The 19,463-nt window shown below is 38.3% G+C and overlaps 3 protein-coding genes across 3 annotated transcripts; 1 reads left to right on the forward strand and 2 right to left on the reverse strand.

The window, feature by feature from the left end:
- Positions 1–6,480: 6,480 nt before the first annotated feature.
- On the reverse strand, positions 6,481–9,406 carry LOC126787361 (protein NRT1/ PTR FAMILY 5.5-like). The gene is made up of 3 exons (XM_050513259.1): positions 9,352–9,406; positions 9,002–9,216; positions 6,481–8,157 (listed from the first exon to the last, which is right to left on the reverse strand). The coding sequence occupies exons 1-3, from the start codon at positions 9,404–9,406 to the stop codon at positions 6,481–6,483; spliced, it is 1,947 nt and encodes a 648-aa protein (XP_050369216.1).
- Positions 9,407–9,834: 428 nt separating this feature from the next.
- LOC126787362 (uncharacterized) lies at positions 9,835–17,078 on the forward strand. The gene is given in 3 exon segments (XM_050513260.1): positions 9,835–9,859; positions 10,191–11,870; positions 17,029–17,078. Coding segments are annotated over 3 exon segments (1,755 nt in total).
- A 555-nt stretch (positions 17,079–17,633) lies between these two features.
- Positions 17,634–19,318, reverse strand: LOC126788408 (NEDD8-specific protease 1). Its single transcript, XM_050514398.1, has 2 exons — positions 19,287–19,318; positions 17,634–18,436 (listed from the first exon to the last, which is right to left on the reverse strand). Exon 2 carries the CDS (start codon positions 18,410–18,412, stop codon positions 17,735–17,737), a length of 678 nt encoding a protein of 225 aa, XP_050370355.1. The 5' UTR covers positions 18,413–18,436; positions 19,287–19,318; the 3' UTR covers positions 17,634–17,734.
- Positions 19,319–19,463: the final 145 nt, after the last annotated feature.

Below are 19,463 nucleotides of genomic sequence, written 5' to 3' on the forward strand. Positions count from 1 at the left end.
CTTCCATCCCCTTCTCCGATCCTACTCTGATCTCCTCCACAAATTCACACAACAATAATCACAACATCCAATATAGTCGAAACCTCACCTACTCCCGGCCTTGGGAGCACCGGAGCTCGTCGGAGAGCTTGGACCAGTCGTGTTGGGTTCGGTGAGGTGAGGCGAGGCTTCACGGCGGCGAGATGGCTCGCGTCTTGCTCGGAGGAGGGTGGAGTCGAGCCTGCGAGGGCGTTGGTGCTGGCGGTGAGGAACACGTCCCTCGGAGGTGCGGGATCGGCGACCAATTTTCAAAGAGGGAGAGAGACTCGGGTGAGAGAGAGAGAAAGAGTGAGAGGGAGGCGAGTGAGATGGGAGAGAGAGGGGTTTCCAAAAATAGAAAGCCTAATCTGAAAAATGTCTCTTTTATACTCGTTTCCAAAATCGGAAACTAACTTCAAACATTAATAACTTTCACGTCCGACATCCGATTCAAACGCATGATGCGTCCACGAATTCGTATCGACGAGCTCTACAACTTTCGTGAAGGAAATTTTCACAACCGATCGACGGAATAAAATTCGATACTCACGTCGCGGAACGTATCGTTTTTCTAAATAAAAGTTCCGATAACGTTTCCGTTTTCGATTTCCGACGTCACAAAGCGGAACCAACACGATTAATGAATTTCACAAACTTTATAAACTTAGAAACAATTCATTAATTCATTTCCGAAAAATCGGGTTATTACAAGCCAAAACTCTATCAAAATACTACTTCAAACATCCTTCACCAAAACAACAAGCCGTTCTCCCCCATATACCAATTCCATTTCCACCGAAATCACCATTGAAGACACACCTCCAAGGTTCCTACAACGTGTGATTCTCGCAACTCTTCTTCATGGGTTCGTTCGTTTTTGATTTTTTACAATACTTTGTCTATGAAGATTGTAGTATGATGTTTGTGTGAGATTATTGTTTTGTACTAAGAATCGAAATTTTCAGATTGTTTTATTGAATTTTTGGATCTTTGATGAATTGATGGTTTCCTATAATTAATGAGTTTGTATTTCTATTGTTGTGTTATAATCATATTTCTCATACTTTTAGATAATTTTCATATATGTGCATATGAATTTAGTGCTTGGATGCAGTCCCTAAGAATGTGTTTGAGTGATAGATTCATCAACCATATCGACACAAATCGAATCATGCCCTAAGTAGGTTCGGTTTGTTTTGATTAAAAGTGGTAAAAATTCTAGAAATTTGCATGTAAAACCATGGTCGGCAACGCCATATATAAAACATGTCTCCAACAAAGATTTAGTGCTTAAATGTAATCTTGTTTGATTTCTACTATAAGTGTTATTGAATTCGATTGCATGAAAATTTAGATTAGGCCCTAAGTCAATCTAAATGTTAATTGAAATCTTGCATGATTAGATAATCACATAAGGCTCTAATTGTATTGGTGTCTAAAAAGTATGTAATTGGTCAAATTAGAATGCATGATAGGTTCTAACTTGTAATTATGTGGTGGAATGGTAAATTTGGTTTAAGTTTGTTAAAGAGAAGTCGATCATGTAAATATTAATTTAAGATTTATTTTAGTAGTTAAAAATCAATCTCAAACCCCCCATTATTTGTTAACACTAAAAGTTTAAAATTCTCTTCAATTCCTCGGACTAAACGATCTCTACTTGTTCTATACTAACAATGACATTTTACAGAGTTAATTATAGATGTTTTAATTAACGACCTATCATTGATCTATATTTGGGTGTAGCTAGTGAAATAGTAGTTTAATTTAGAAACAAAACACAAAGCAGTTGGGGAAACTTTCCGATCTGCATCAAATTTTTGAGCAGGTTACTGTGTTTTCAATCTGGGTTTATCTTTTGGGTGGTGGAAAGTTAGATAATTTTGAAGTTGAGTTTGCTCTAATTAAACAATTTTCTTCCCAATTGTGTAGTTCATATAATCTACTGGGTTGTATTGTTGCTGTTAAAATTTTTGAGAAGGTAAGAATGTCCACATTTATAGTTCAAAATTTACTTTAATTTCTCGGATAACTTTTTCCAGATTCACATTTTGAATTTTTTCGTCTTTCTTTCCATGTTATTTGGTCATATTTTGTTGCATCAAAAGTTGTGGAGAAACAGAACTACATATATCTACCTGCATTATGTTACCACATCTTTTTGTTGTGGTTGGCTATGTTGTTTACAATCTTGTTTGAGCTGTGTAATGTATTTTGTGGAAGTTGAATGATTGCAATTACCGATATCTTATGTTTTGCTCTATTATTGTGTTCTCTTTTGTAATTAGTACTCATCTTGCAGTCTTGAAACTCGCAAACATGAATTTCAACAATATAAAAGTTCCAAAATTATCGCTCTGTGGGATTGGTACTTTGCTTTCTGTGGGAATTGTTGGTGGTCTTTGTTAGGGGTGTGATTTTTGTAAGCTACATGAAATCAGCTGCGAGTATGTGGAAGCGAAGCGTTTGGAAACGCGCAAGCGTTTTTAAAAAAAATATTTTTTTTAAGTTGGTACATTTTAGAAGCGTCGAAATAATATTATATATATAAATAATTAAATATCACAATTTTTAATTAATTTGTATATTAAATAAAAATTAGTAAAACATAATAATAATTCAATTACTTACCCAAATGGGATTGGACCGAGATTATGGGATAACTATCAATTCCATTATAGCTTATATTAAAACCCTTATCAAATCCATCTTCTTTCTCTGTCTTCTCTCTTCAGCTGTTCAAACGGTCTTTCCATTTATTATATCAAATGAAGGATATGAGGAATGAAATAGTACAGAGGGATCGTAAAGACCCAGATCAATCTTGAACTAGAGAAAAGAAGAAGGCTGGCCTATGAACAAACTGAAATAAAAACGAAGCTCAACCGAAAGAACAGAAGCCATAAAGACTAGCTTCAAGGTCACTAAGCGATCTTGGCTTCCGTCTTTTCTCTCTCTGCTCTCTCGATATCCTCTCCAATTTTAGACATGTTGTAACCCTTAATTATGGTTTCTATTTGACAAAAGTTAGTTTGAAAACGGCACCCAGAATCCATACCCAAACCTCGTGCTTCCGGCATAATAGATACGTGCGCTTCCAATTAAAAATCTCACGCTTCCAATGAGCTTCCAAACCTATCTTTTTTTGGAAACATGCTTCTAGACGCTTCCAATCGATTTCAACGCGGTTCCGCTTCAGAAGTGGAAAACGTGACTGAGTCCACACTTCCATCCTACGTAGGATTTTTTACTAGAAATACGGTACCGCACCATATCACACTAGTTCAAACTTAATAGTAGAGCGCACCGCTTCATGTGGATTGGATTAGGACCATGAAAATATCAAACCGCTTATATACTGATTGAATTAAGATTAGACATTTTATAAACCGGATAAAAACCGAACCCCACCGGTTCAATATAAATGATTATTTTTATTATTTATTTAACCCTAACATGGTAATAGGGGTAATACACCAATATCTTAATAATAACAAAACCTTATATGTATTCTAACTTTTATCTTTTTTCTACCAATTATTATTTTTCTCTCTTTACTTTATTTATATTGTTTAATTTTTAATATATTTTAAGATTTACGATACATTATTATGTAGTATTACTTGGAGATTTGTGTTTTCAAAACTTGGTTAGTATTTTGGTTTGTAATATTATTCAGAGAGTTGATGATTTTGTTTATTTTAATTTCATATGTGGAAAGAAGTGATTTATCCGAAACCGCACCGAAACCATATCAGAATGTAGTTTATCTGGATATATGTTTTGACTAAACCGGAAACTAAATATAGTTTGCAAAATAACCAAATCATTTAAAGCGGATTGGATTTAGTTTTACCTCCAATCCGCATCGCACCGCACCATGCACACCCCTAGTCTTGGTGCTTATACACTTAAAAATGGTCTCTACAATGTTGAAGGAATGAGCCAGGCTATTGTGTTCAACCACAACGGAATTTCTACCTAACGGTGACATATAGCTTAAGTGTCCATATTAGGAGTAGTACTGTATTTGTACAAGAATATGATATTTGTATATTTTGTAGGTTGCCCCACTGTGTTTATTTGAGGACACATAAATTATATGTTGCATTTAGCATTATGAACACAAACAAAAGAGACATTTGTGTATGTGTCTCTATAGATCAAAGGAGACATATAAGTATGTTAGGCCATGCTTTAAGTAGTGGGATCATCTTTGGAACGTGAGTTCTGTCTCTTAAAAAATATGACAAAAATACAAAGGCGGAGATTTAATTTTATCCAAATAGAGAAAACGCGAGATTGTACAATATGGTAGTACGTGGAATAGACGAGGAAAATTTAACAAATTAAATTGGATGGTTACATCCGAATCGTTACATATGTAGTCGATTTGGCTGTTGTTGTTCATTACCCTTCTTATGATAGTTTTGCGCAAGGTATTGTAGTAATTATGTCCTTGAGCTACAAGTCGGGAATATTCGGCCAAATGAACAAAAATCTGCAGCTCTTACGATCGTCGATCGATAGGAAAGACCATAAAAAATGATTGTTCATCTATAGTGATCCGGTTTTATACCATATACGGTCGGCTGTTGTGAACAATATTTCAAAAATTAATTAATATGATTGATCGTGGTACAACAAGTTAATCTAACTAGCTAGTTGATGGCCTTCAAATTTACCACCTTCTTTCAAATGTTTGATATCTAGCTAGCCTTTTCAGTCACAATCGCATGTCCACGGTCCATGCATGCATGTCTACCCAACCTTAATATATGTTTATTATTCCAAGCTATAGTCACTTCTTCCATGCATGTCTCTAAGTTCATAGTTCATTTAGAAGTGTAATCGTCTAGCCCCTGAACATTAAAACTCTATATTCTGTACGTACGGTATACGTACATAACCCAATAGACGTATGATTTAATTTTAGGACTCCCTTTACGCCAAGGAAAATCTGTTTTAATCATTTTTAGCTAATATATATATATATATATATATATATATATATATTTATATATATCCCCTTCGAACGAGGGATTTTTTTTGTTTAAAAATGAATAGTTCATTCACCAACTTTTTATTACATTTTCACATCTCCACCGTTTAACATTTAGAGTCTAATATATAGATCACCTCTGTAAAATTTTAGCTAAAATAGTGATAATTAAGGTATCAAACTTGGTTAAAGCAATGAACTCATCAAATCTGTCAAACCCAAACCGTTCATGTTTATCAGTTTAATTTCCAGTTTTGAATGCCTAAACACCTCAATTTTGGCTGAAATTTTACAGAGACGATCTACATATTAGATTCTAAAAGTTGAATTGTGGAGATATAAAAATGTAATCGAAAAATTGGTGACTGAGCTATCTATTTTTTAAACAAAAAAAAGAATCTCTCACTAGAAGGCCATATATATATATATATATACAGTCTCTATCCAGAGTGAAGCTTCACTCTGAAATTACAGAGTGAAGTTCCAATTTTGACACACTTTTCGGTCATTTTTTTTTCACCATAAGTGATTCAATATTTAGGTATGCTATTCAAGATCATATGTACAAAATTTCATCTAATTTGGATATCGTTAAGGTATTGAAATTAGATTAAATCAATGAATGAATTAAAACGGTTCAACGTGAACCGTTCGTGTAAATCTCAATTTTGAAAACTCAAACCATTGTTAAATTGGATGAAACTTTGTAGAGATGATCTTGAATAACATACCTAAATATTGAATCGCTTATGGTGAAAAAAATGACCGAAAAGTGTGTCAAAATTGGAACTTCACTCTATATATATGGTTCTGAGTCTACTGTCTACATTGCTAGAGCTGATCGAATGTGGGTTTGTTTCTTGTATATTAAAGCTAATTGATTCGATTGGTTCTAGAAAATTAACATGCAGCTGAGTTCTATGTCAACTTCATGCATGGTCAATATTGTGACACAGGACCAGCGCTAGAGCTGATCGAATGTGGGTTTGTTTCTTGTACATTCAAGTTAATTGATTCGATTGGCTCTAGAAAACGAACATGCATCTGAGTTCTATGTCAACTTCATGCATGGTCAATATATATATTGCAGCTAGCTGCTAGCCCTAGAGCTGCGAGCCTACGACCATTATGCCAATACAAACTTGATCGAGCTATCTAGTGTACATGGATTTACTAACACATCGATCCCTTTTCCTAAATGATACACGCTTCCTAGCCGAGAGAGGAGCCATAATTTTATAACCGGTTGAATTAGAAAAACATTTATAATTATTTATAGATATTTAGAAATTTGAGATGAGTTAATATTTAAAATTTATTTTTTATATTAAAATTTAACTAAAAATATATTTTTTTTAATAATTTGAGATGGACCGTATCCCACCGTAGCCCGTGTGTGGCTACGCTATTGTTCCTAGCTCAGCTTCAACCAGAGAATCACAAGTAGCTTCTTAATTGAATCACCGAACTGGTTTTTTACGTATACCTGCCTCTTTCAGCTCATCAGCAATATTGATTATATGGTTCATATCCCTTTTTTCCTTCTTCTGGGCTTCATCCATATCACCCAACTGATTTTTTGCCTCCTCCATTTCTTCTTTTCTCTCAGCCATATCAGTTCTTGGTGCCACATACATTGGTGTAACCTTTCCTTCTTCATCGGATGCACCGGCCTTTCCTTCCTCAGCGGCTGTGTCAGCCTGCTCTGCTCTCTCAGCGGCTGCTTCAACCACAAATTCCTCACCAGTTGCGTCAACCTCGTCTTCCTCATCGGCTAAATCAACATCGTCTTCTGCATCGTCTGCATTGACCTTTTCTTTCTTTAACCGCAACAGGTAAAATATCACTGGAATAGATAACAACAAATTAGCTGCAGTTAATGCAGCCAAGGTCCAGTAATAATTATCCAAACGACTCCTGTTTACCGTTTCTTGGAACCAAGTGGGTTTTATCTCACTCACTACGTAGACTAACACCACACTGCCTATATTTCCCACTCCCTCAAGAGCATCAACGAAAAACTCTATGTATTGACGCTTCAATTTTTGTTTTGCCCTATCGGGATCAATGTGCCTTAGCCCTTCTCCGTCATTATCTATTCTCTTTGATTCTTGTTTTTCCTGATTGTCGCGGTCCTCATGATCATTGTTTTCTGTAGGCTTGAATACTTTGTTTGCTTGATCCATGGGGGACTTGTTGTTTTTTTCTTTGGACTCGGATATGCCATTTGCTTGCGAATCAACATCCTCTTTCGGCCAGCGGAGGACGACATCGGTGTAGAAAAGTGCAATGCTCTTCTCGGAAAGGCCACAAACGCCTCCAACGAGAAGAAACTGTGGAAGCAACCAAAACATGGTCATGGGAACTCGTTCGTCAGGCATGTCAAGTAAAGCATGTCTCTTAACCACGCCCAACCTTCTGTTTTCCACTGATGCAGCTGTGATACAACATAAAATCGCCAATGCCATCGACAATGAAATCCCAATTCTGGGAGTAATAATCTTAGTACAACATTTTGATTGTCTGACCAATGTTCTGACCAAGCTTCGGGGCATTGTAAGGAAAAGAATAGAGACCTTTAACGATCCAACCCTGTGATTCATCTTGCTTGCTTGTTCAGTGAAATAAGTATTACCAAGAGATGATACAACGCCAATTGGAATAAGGAAGATACATATAGGACTCACCTGCAAGATGCTTATGATTTCTTCCGTGCTGAAAAGGTTCCTATGTGCTTTGAGTGGAAGTATAGTACTTGTCAATAAAGCTACTGTTGCAAGCAAGGTGAACATAGCCGGGAATCCAAACCTGAGCGACCAAGGCTTTACATAAGCAGTTCCCCCTAGTACTAGACTAGAGACCATAATTTGAAATGACTGCAGCCTAACTTTTTTAGGGCAAACTGACATAGCAAAGAATTTCATTTTTTTTGCGCTTTGTAATAGTGGCTTGAACAACTGCTCTTCTCTGAATGCATCAACCATAAAGCGACTCGAGGCTCCCAGAGCTATTAGAGGTAAGGCTGTGTAAAAGAGGATCTTTTGTATTTTGCCAATGCACTCGGCCTCATATGCGCCGCAAGTTCCTGTTGCGCTATGAAGAACTGGTGGTGTTGACATTGTTAAGAGGAGAAAACCCTGCATCCATCAAAGCAAAATCATTATGTAATTAAATTGTCATCAGATTTGTTGGTACTGTTCAAATTAATTTTGCCTATTTAAGAAAGAATGTCGATAACGATCATATTCGTGTACGTACAGAATCCTTGTTCACATAGCAAAGATCAATAGAAAGCTAACCAACTAATATATTGATCGAGTGTCCTCCCAATTATCTCCCCCCGATCGTTCATAACGTTACTTCAAATGATCATGGCATGGTAATTCCAAAGCCAATTATAGCCTTATTCTTATACTTCTAATACTAGACATTCAACGATGTAATCAGGAAGCAGTATCACATACAAACAAAAAAAGGTTTTTGCAAGCTGGTTTTGAGCTTTATGAGAAGCTGTTCATCTCCACTCTTATCTAGATACAAATACCCCAACTTTCCACCATTTGATACATACAGTATATAGCTTTCGTTTTGAAATTATAGATCAAATGACAAAAATATGGTTCTTACGGTTATAATCAACTTGTTAAACGGACTTAAAAAAATGGGCCTTATTAAAGAAAAAGAAAAAAGAGGTTGCTCAGTGCTCACTACTCTAATCTTTCGACCTGTATATAAATAGATAGAGGTCATTTATCCAAGACTACCCAAAAATAAGATGTTGATGTACATTGAAGTTTGAACTGGGACCTTGGTTAGAAACCCTAAAGTCTTGTCTCTAGGTACAAATTAGGGGGGAATACTTGGATAGTTGGAGAGGCTAATTCAAGATAGCTAGTTTGCCCTTGTATAAGAATTTGCATAGTTCAGCAATGTTGTCATATATTTGCGACAGGATAGGCAGAGATCAAATAACTTACGTACCATGGTGTAAGCACAACTGGAGAGTATGATCAACCAATAGCTACCGATTAAAGTATCAACAAGCAAAAGCATGCCTAGTGGCATTACAGCCACCGCGCCGGCATACACATTGACGACGGCAGCAGCATCTGTGAGATTGAACTTCCATACACTGTTCAAGTATGTAATCATTATGCTCATTGCATATCCAGTCAGTAAATTCGTCATCTGCAGAACTACAATTCGAGATAGATTGTTCCGTATGGATTCAGATCAATCCCCTCAAAATATTTTGATTATTATACAAATCGAAAAAAAGAGAAAGAAACAAGAAAAACATATCTATGACCTGATGATGAGGATCAAATTACCAGCTATTTTCATCCAAATTATCTTCTGAACCATTCGAGTCTTAAATGAGGCCATTTCCGGGTTGTGCTAGCTAGCTAGCGTTGAGGGGAAGGTAATATATGGTACTGTATGAGGAAAGAGCCAAGAGAGATGAGGTTAATTTGTAGAGTTGAGCTTCGAAATGAAATCTTCAGTCTTTTCTTGTTACAGAAAGTAGATCGATTCATACTTATAGTGAAAAAGTACTGCTCCAAGATTTATTTTGAAGGAAACTTCCATCTATGGAAAACCTTTTCACTAATAATATTCCTACATAGTTCATTGATAGCAACTTCAAGGAAAGAATAATTAAAGAAGATGATATTGCCATGAGAACAATATAAATAAAGCTGAGAAAAAGAAACAACAGATTTAGAGAAGCATCTTCTTCCTTAGATATTGTATTTAGATACTTTTATATTTGAACTTGGCTGATTTTCCTTTACGACCCCTCAACCTCCTAGATGGGAGTCCGTAGTCTTTCAAGCGGTTATCATCATATTTGTTTATAAAATTTCACTGAACCATATGTTGTAAGTTGTAACCAAATCACAGTAGTCCTCCATAATATGATGGATAACAATTCCTTGATCAAAGAGGAACTTTGACGGTTTCATATTCAAATTAACTAGGTTTCCTACCATATATATTATGGTTATGGTTTCATTGTCAGACTCGATACTTTTATATCCTATAATAACAAGAGTCCTATAAATAGTGGTGATATAGTAGTACGTAGATCCCACAAACAGAGGAAGTGGATAAAGACTTAACAAAACCAAGTTGGATAAGGACTTGTTGCATTGTCTTTATTAATTAGGGTTTTATTTGTCCACTCGATCTCTATCTCTGTCATGGCGAAAGGTAAAAATTGCGGGGGCATGGGTGGGGGTGCTAGAAGTCGAATTGGACAAATGGACTGTATCCATGCTGAGACAAGAGGTTGCAAAGCGATCTAACAACGACCTCAACTCGATCAATCTCATCTTCGCAGGCAAAGTGTTGAAAGATGGAGATGGGAGCAAGAATTTGACCCAACTAGGTTTTAAAAACAACGCCAAGGTTCTTGCTAGTAGGGCTTCTTCTCAGGAAGGCAAGTCTTTGGGTCAGGAGCTTATGGCCGAAAGCGAACGCTCTCAGAGATTGGCTCGAATCAAGGCAGCTGCGAGTAGAATGGCCAAGAGACATGCAGATGGTTCATTGCCGATTGAAAACTTCAATATAGAACTTGAAGATCAAAGCGGGAAGAAAGTGAAGATGGCAACCGAGACTGATCAGCAGGCAATCATGATGGGCCTGATGCTTCATACAGATGGAAAGAAGCGGATTAAACAAGAGAAGTACAAAGATGCATTGGAGGTGTTGATCATGGCAGAGGAGGCTTTCTCTCTCTGTGATCCCAGCGTTATTGAGCTTGTTGACAATCCTTCGATACTGCAAATTGATATGGTTTGGTGTTATTTCATGCTCAGTGACATCAGTAGTCTCTCGGTTGCGGGTGCTAGGATTGAGAAGGCTAGAGAAGGACTTGAAAGAGCTCATGGAAAGAATGCATCTCGTGTGAGGCTGCTTCAGGCAGGTAGGTATCTGGAGCGTGCACTACAATTGAGATTGGAGATGCTGGAAGGGGTCGTGGCTTATCATAGTGGTCAGGTTGATTTAGCTAGGAAGGTGCTGACTTCTGCGCAAGAAAAATTCAGGCTACTACAAGTGTCGGATGAGTATCTTTCACTACTGATGAGCATGGGGTTTAAAGAAGTAGCTGCAAAGAGGGCACTGCGGATACGCAATCAAGACGTTTCTAGTGCTGTTGATTCTCTTGTTGAGCAAAAGGCAAAAAGAGAACAGCAGCGGGAAGATGATATCCGCCGGCAACGGGAAATTAAGGAGAAAAAGACGTATGGTGTGACACCCTTGAACAAAGCTGTGGACCTGGATAAATTGTATCAGTTGGTCTCCATTGGGTTTGAGAAGGAGCTTGCTGCTGAATCACTTAGAAAAAATGAGAATGACAGTGAGAAGGCATTAATGGATTTGACAAATCCAGAAACTAATGTTTCCATACAGGAACAACTCGACTCAAGGAGAAGTAAACGTCAGCGTCGAACACTAGATGCTTCAGTTGAATCACTTGTACGCATGGGGTTTGAATGATCACTAGTGAACGAAGCTTTTCAGGGTGGAGGGACAATGGAGGAAGCAATCCGTCGATTGCTCTCAGTACAAGCATCAAATCCAGCAAATGGAGTCACCCAATCTGAGGCAGACTCCACAGTTTCTTATAACAACAATAGCCAAGCTGATGCTGCCAGGGACATTGAGAATTCTGTTACTTCGATGATTGAAAATCAAAATGGTGAAGCCGGAGGTTCTACAAATGCATCTGAGCCTGGAAGTTCTAGTAGTGCACCAGACCATGATGCAGAAACGGAGAATGAACTTGTTGAAGAACTAGCACAACAAGACGCTATCTCTGCCTATGACCTTGAAGTTTGTGAGCGTGATTTAAGGAAGAAATCACGGACGTGATTTGTGGGATTTGTGGGAATGATTTATTGGGTTATATATAGAGCAGATTATGTGTAATTAGCAATTAATTAATGTAATTAGCATATACCATTTAAGTTGGTATCAGAGCCGAGCCTCTGTTTTTCTGGGTTTTTTGGCCGCTCCATTTCTGTCTTACCGCCGTCCATTTCTATCTTGCCGCCGAAGACAACACCTTGCTGCTTGATAGCCGCGTCCCCCACCGCGGAAGCACGGAGGTTGTGAAAGTTAGGTATCCGATGAGGACGACGAACAGCGATGATGACGCAGACGTTTTCGACCCGAATCTGACGAGGACGTAGCTCAACGATGAGGATTTCCGCTCGTCCTTTGCCACTTCCCTCTGCTGCGACCGTCTCCTCTGCTCTCCGGTGGTCACGTCCGACGACCCCTACCGCTGACGACATCGCGCTCTCTGCTCCGACGAAGCCCACCGCTGCCCGCTGCCCTCTGCCGTCTCCTCTCCTCTCCGGTGGTCTCTCTGCCCGGTCGCGCTCCACCTCCGACAACACCCTCCTCTCCGACCATTTTTCAAGAAAATTCGGCGAATTTCCGCCCCGCATTTGACCCGAATTATGTGGTCTTGTCAGTGTAGGTTCACCGACAGTGCAGGCACACCCAAGACAGGTTCAAAACCATTTTTTTTGTGTTTCCGCTGCATCAATCCTGATTTTTTCGATTTTCAATGGGTTCTGGAGACGACACAGAAAGTTCTCAGATCAATAACGTTCCACAATTTGAGTATCTGTCAAGAATTCTGAAAGTGGTTCCTTTGGGGGCGCCAAACTCAACGGAACCAATTTCCGTAAATAAAAGAGAATTATGGTCGCTCATCTTCGAGGCATGCAAAAGATGGGACATGTAACCAGAGCAACTACGGCTCCTAGTAAAAATGATATTGTTGCCTACACTAAGTGGGACGACGATGATGGTCTTGTCATGTTAGTCTTGTGGAAAGCTATGAATGACGAGATCGTTGATCTGGTTGAGGCATGTACCACTGCGCATGCAATATGGCAAACACTGGCAGACTTATATACTAATGACTCTGATTTCATACAGGCTCATGAGTTAATGTACACAGCTTTGGCGATGCAACATGATGAGCAACTAGTGGCGCAATATTTCATCAAACTGAAAAAAATTTGGGCTGAGATTGATATGAAACGTCCTTGCATGATCAAACATCAGGAGGATATTGTTTGGTATCAAAAAGAGAAGGAGCTTGAGCGAGTTCACCATTTCCTAAGAGGTCTTGATGCAAAGCATAACAGTAAGAAAGGAGAATTGCTCAGAAAGATCGAACTCCCTGGCCTAATCACCACTTTCACATATATCCGTAAGGATGAGTCTCATCAGAAGAGTCTTCATCAGGCACAAGTTGTAGTTTCCAACCTTACTGTTCATGCTAGATCTCCAGCACCATCCCTTCCGCTAGCCACTTCGGTTCCACTTCATCAGCAAGGCCCACCACCAGGCTTCGGGCATCAACCCCGCCCTTCTTGCTCTTATTGTCATGATACTAACCATGCTCGTGCGACCTGTTGGAAGTTGTATCCACACCATAGGCCTAAAAGGCCTAATTATTGTCACAAGGCAAAAGCAGCTATTCAATTCATCCGTAAAACAGATATCTATGGTGTGGTTGGACATGATCATCATACAACAGTTGGAGCAACACCTACCGCATCCATAGCTGGTCGTGGTAAAATTGGTATGGCTTTACATATTTCTAACTTTGTTGGTTTTGATACATGAATTATTGATTCTGGTGCGTCTGATCATATGACTTATGACAAATCTTATTTTACCATATTGTCTCCTCCACCAGTACCCTATGTTACTAATGCTAATGGTGAGGCCTTCCCTGTGTTAGGAACATGATCAGTTCGTATTACTCCCACAATAGAGCTTCACAGTGTGTTATATGTACCTGTTTTATCCCATCATTTGCTCTTTGTCCCACAATTGAACACTGACGCTAAGTGTTATGTGACATTTTTTCTTATGTATGTGATATTTCAGGATATTCTCACCGGAAAGTTCATTGGTCAGGGGTATCTGAAGGGCAGGTTGTTTCATCTGGATCTGACATATGCGGGGGAGAAATCAAGGGCACAGTCTCAGACCGATTTAATCTCCACTTCTGACAAGCTAAGTGAAGTTTGGTTATGGCATTGTCGCTTAGGGCATCCATCTTTTAGTGTTATGAAAATATTCATGCATACTTTGTTTATTAGTATGGATGAGTCTTCTTTACGTTATGAGACATGTGTTTTGGGCAAGAGTCATCGATCTACTAATTCCCCTAGTACTTCTAATAAAAGTACTATTCCTTTTGAATTAATTCATTCTGATGTTTGGGGACCCTGTAAAGAGTCTACTGTATCCGGAATGCGGTATTATGTATCTTTTATTGATGATTGCACACGCCTTTCATGGATTGTTCTTCTTACTGATAATGGGGGGGGATATGTGAATCATGTCTTTCAGGAGTTCTTTACCACAGACGAAATTGTTCATCAAACAACATGTCCTTATACACCTGAGCAGAATGACGTTTCTGAAAGGAAAAATCGTCATTTACTTGATATGGCTCGGTGTATTCTTTTTAGTGCCCAAATGTCTAAATACCTTTGGGGTGATGCTGTCATAACTTCTGCCCACCTCATTTATCGTCTTCCATCTCGTGTCATTCAGGGAAAAGTTCCATATGAGGTGCTTGCATCTCATGTCTCATTACCATATTCTCTTACTTTTCATGCCCGTGTTTTTGGTTGTGTTGTTTTTGTCCATCTTTCACAACATAAGAGATCTAAGTTGGATGCCCGGGCAGATAAATGTGTTTTTGTTGGATATTGACATTAGAAAGGGTTCCGGTGCTATCATCCACCTACCCGGAAGTACTATGGATGTTACATTTTTTGAGGACATGAACTATTTTACCTCTTCTGATACTGCTCTTCAAGAGAGAATTTATATTTTGAAGAGCTGTATCATGGAGAGGGGGAGACAAGTGAGCCAATACATATGGTGACATGTTCCGTTGACATTACCAATGTGTCAGCTATACAGGCACCACTGGATGATTCCGGTATAGTCACTCCGGAGAATCAGCACCCAGAAAATGACAACACAACTGCCCCTCATGTCTCCCGTACTGTTGTTTATCCACCTAACTAATGCTCTACTGGTACAGAAGATCACTCATATGAGGTTAGTCATTCTATTGGGACTAATATTAGTGAGGCTTATAGTAGACAATATGTCTTGCCAAATAGGTCTACTCGGGGTCAGCCAACAAAAAAATATGAACACCCTTCAGGCTAAAGCAAAGTATCATGTGGCAAATTTTATATCTACCAAAAGATTGTCTAAGTCCTATGAGTCATTTGTGAATCAAATATCTACTTTATCAGTACCTAACAAAGTGCATGATGCATTGGGAGATCCAAAATGGAGGAAATCAATGGAGGAAGAGATGAAAACATTACAAAAGAACAATACTTGAGAGCTTGTATCTCCACCACATGGGAAGAAACCTGTGGGATTTCGTTGAGTGTTTACAGTGAAGCATAATCTAGATGAGTCAGTGAGCCGGTATAAAGCACGCCTAGTAGCAAATGGGTTTACCCAGACATATGGCATAGACTATGATGAGACATTTACACCTGTTGCAAAGATAAACACTATTCGGATATTGCTCTCTTTTGCTGCTAACTTAAACTGACCACTTATACAGTTTGATGTTAAGAATGTATTTCTTCATGGAGAACTAACAGAGGAAGTGTACATGGATCTTCCACCTCGATATGTGGCCGCTTCTCTAAGTAACTTTGTATGCAGATTGAGAAAATCTTTGTATGGTCTTAAACAGTCACCTCATGCTTCGTTTGGAAGATTCTCACAGTTCATGAGGAAAATTAGCTACAGACAGAGTAATTTAGACCACACTTTATTTCTCAAACATCAACAAGGGAATGTAACAACCCTAATTATATATGTTGATGATATGATAGTTATTGGGAATGATACTGTTGAGGTGGATAGATTACAGAAACAGCTAGCCACAAAGTTTGAGATGAAAGACCTAGGTACACTCAAGTACTTCTTGGGCATTGAGGTAGCCCGTGGATGTGATGGTATCTATCTGTGTCAGAGGAAGTACATCCTTGATCTACTAACAGAGATATGTATGTTGGATTTCACTCATATTAATACTCCTATTGAGCAGAACCATCGATTAGCAGAGTATCCAGATCAAGTGCCTACTGAAAAACCTCGTTATTAGAGGCTAGTTGGACGTCTAATTTATTTATCACATACCAAACCAGATGTTGCGTATGCAGTAAGTGTAGTAAGCCAGTTCATGCATAATCCCAGTGTGGACCACATAGATGCTGTTGTAAGGATTTTGAGGTACTTGAAGTCAACTCCAGGGAGAGGAGTAATGTTCTCTAATCACAATAATATCCTTGAGGTTTGTGGCTTCACAGATGCAGACTGGGCTAGAAATATTACAGATCGGAGATCCACATCAAGGTACTTTACCTTTGTTGGGGGTAATCTTGTTACATGGAAGAGTAAGAAACAAAAAGTGGTAGCTCGATCTAGTGCTGAAGTAGAATACAGAGGTATGACTTAGGGAGTGTGCGAATTGTTATGGCTTAGAAATTTGCTACAAGAGTTGGGTATTAAGTCTAAGTGTGCTATGAAGCTGTACTGTGACAACAAGACAGCTATTGATATGTCACAAAATCATGTGCAACATGATCGTACAAAACATGTGGAGGTTGATCGTCACTTTATAAAGGAGAAACTAAACGCGAAAATCATTAATTTTCTTTTTGTTCTTACAGAAGAGCAACTTGCCGATATGCTCACAAAAGAAGTGTCTAAGAAGGCCTTTTATGACTCACTTAGCAAGTTGGACATAGTTGATTGTATGCGCCAACTTGAGGGGGAGTGTGAACATGATTTAAGGAAGAAATCACGGACGTGATTTGTGGGATTTGTGGGAATGATTTATTGGGTTATATATAGAGCAGATTATGTGTAATTAGCAATCAATTAATGTAATTAGCATATACCATTTAAGTAAGTTACCAAAGAAGGTGAAGCCATAGTCGAGTACTTAACACTTCTGGATTCAGCACGGTGAAGTATCAACCTTAATAATAGTGCAGAGTTTAAACTTAGATTCAGGATGTTGGATATGGATAATTAGTAGGTAACTAGGTGATCAAATGAGTTATGGTAATGACACTCCAGATGATCAATGTCACAATAGATCAGTCGCAGAGGAATGACAACATAGATCTAAAAATGATATTGGAGTCAACGGATGTAATGTCCTCTTTCCTTTTTTAAGTTAGGTTTTTTGTTTTCCCTTCACTGTTCATGAGTCATTGCTGCAAGACTTTTGCAATCATTTATGATATTCATGCGAATGAAGATGTTTTTGTTTTCCCAGATAAGGATTGAAAATTCTAGTAATTATTTTTCTCCCTTGGTCTTCCCAACATCATATAGTTTCCATGCAAAAATGCAATAAAATAGCTTGTTTATCAGCTATTTCCTACACTACTAAACTGCAGTAAAATTTGCAAGTCAACAATATTCGAATCCTGAATTTTGTAACCTCAACCAACAACCAAATAAATTGCTTCGAGTAGCATTAAGTTTATTCTTCCCACTGGATCTAAGAGTGAGGGGAAGTAGATATGTGGGTCGATAAGACTACAATAGTCTTGTAATGAGTGACCTATCTGCTAACTATATTTCAAGTTTCAGATTTAAAGAAAGCCAACTATATGCTCACGTATTGGGCATCAAACCTCTGATCAAATCCAGGATCTCACCTCGCATTGCAGAAACAGCCGATGGAGTGACCTGTTCCTTCACAGCAGAGAACCACAGATTATCTCCATCTTCGTCTTTACTTCCATACCAGCTGCATAATATCCTTGTAATGGCCAATACATACATGCCACAATCATAACCATTTACTTGGTTTGGTGAATCAGTACACTCTTTATACACGGGATCAGTTGCTGAACTGGAGTCACCCATGAAATTCTTAACAGCATTATAAAGTCGTTTGGCGGGACGTTTATTCCATCCCCCTAGACTGCTATCATGATGAACAAATGTGTTGATACTTCTCTCAAATGCAAGTAGGCTCCAATGAAATCCACCTTCAGCTTCACTCACATCATCATTGTCATTGACAGGAAAGATTACCAGTTTCTTATTGGGAAAATCAAGAGGGTCCAGAAAGTCTTTTAAGCTCTCAGCTGGGCAGTTCATTATCCAGAATGTAATTGAAGGCGGAACGAGTAAAATCTCCCCAGAGCCTGATGAAAGATAACTGAAATAGAACTCGATAATTCGATCATTGAGAAAATATGGGCCACTGAGAATATCCAAGTCTGATCGCCTTAGTACCACATCTTGGTAGCTGAGAATCTTTTCATCAGGATCACTTTTCGCCATTTGGTAGATACTGACAATTTAGTCCTGATCAACAAATGTCAAAACCTTGTATTAGGTTAACATCATTTCAAAGAAAGGATTTAAAAATTGAGAAACATAACACTAAACTAATATAAGAAATGACAATGAAATAGGCCGTTGAAGTAAATAAAAATCATGAGACAGTTGCTCAAACACCAAAATCCAGTCTCAGCAACATAACAACCGCTATCCTCTGCGCCATTAAAAATACAAAGACTGAATAGCACTAGAATTAATGAACACAAGAAAACAATGAACACAAGATAACAATCACATGATTCTAAACTCCAATTATCTTCCAAAATTTACTTCCTGCACAAAATGCTTTCACCCCACAACCAAAACAAGCCAAATGTAATAATTCATCGCACCGTATCAAAGTTACGGACCATATAACTAAGATTTCCAATCAACATCTAGTCCAAACTAACACACTACGGACAAGCCAAATGTTCTTGTTCTTCTCAAATCAGATTTACACAGCCAAATCTTTGTTTCATACCAAGAATCTAACACACCATCCCCCTACTGAATTTCACGAGTTTCTTTCACAACACATAATCTTTACATAAACAACATATCTAAGCACTCTGCAATTCATTAACAAATCTTAAACCCAATACCAAACCAGACTGATATACAGGTCTCTTAGCTCTCCTCTGTATATAAATCACACACTATGGCACCAATCACCTAAACCTAACCACAAGATGAAGCAACCCATTCCAAAATATCTACAATTCTCACTACGAATTTCTTAATTCCAAACGAACAAGGTAAATCTCGAAATTCTTCTTTTAACTTTATGCAGATAACAATGGAAGCGATTGCGAAGAGAATGAAAAGAACTTACTGAGCAATTCAGAGTATTCAAGCGAGAGGAGATGCTCTGATGCCAAGAACGGCGTCGTTTTAACCGATTATAATTCTAATTCAGCGGCTCCACCACCCTTAAAACTCGCACAGTAAATAAATGAAAAAGAAAAAAGAAAAAGCAAAGCGTGAATATAAAATTCCAAATTCCAAGTTC

This window comes from Argentina anserina, chromosome 3 (assembly GCF_933775445.1).
Source record: "Argentina anserina chromosome 3, drPotAnse1.1, whole genome shotgun sequence".
In the NCBI taxonomy this organism is placed as follows: Eukaryota; Viridiplantae; Streptophyta; class Magnoliopsida; order Rosales; family Rosaceae; genus Argentina; species Argentina anserina.

Bases quoted from the DNA above. Each gene is read 5' to 3' on its own strand.
- LOC126787361 (XM_050513259.1), bottom strand. From the start codon at position 9,406: ATGGCCTCATTTAAGACTCGAATGGTTCAGAAGATAATTTGGATGAAA. The intron at 9,217-9,351 runs GTAATTTGATCC...CTCGAATTGTAG, and splicing joins AATTTGGATGAAAATAGCTG to TTCTGCAGATGACGAATTTA. The intron at 8,158-9,001 runs GTACGTAAGTTA...TGATGGATGCAG, and splicing joins CCAGTTGTGCTTACACCATG to GGTTTTCTCCTCTTAACAAT.
- LOC126788408 (XM_050514398.1), bottom strand. From the start codon at position 18,412: ATGGCGAAAAGTGATCCTGATGAAAAGATTCTCAGCTACCAAGATGTG.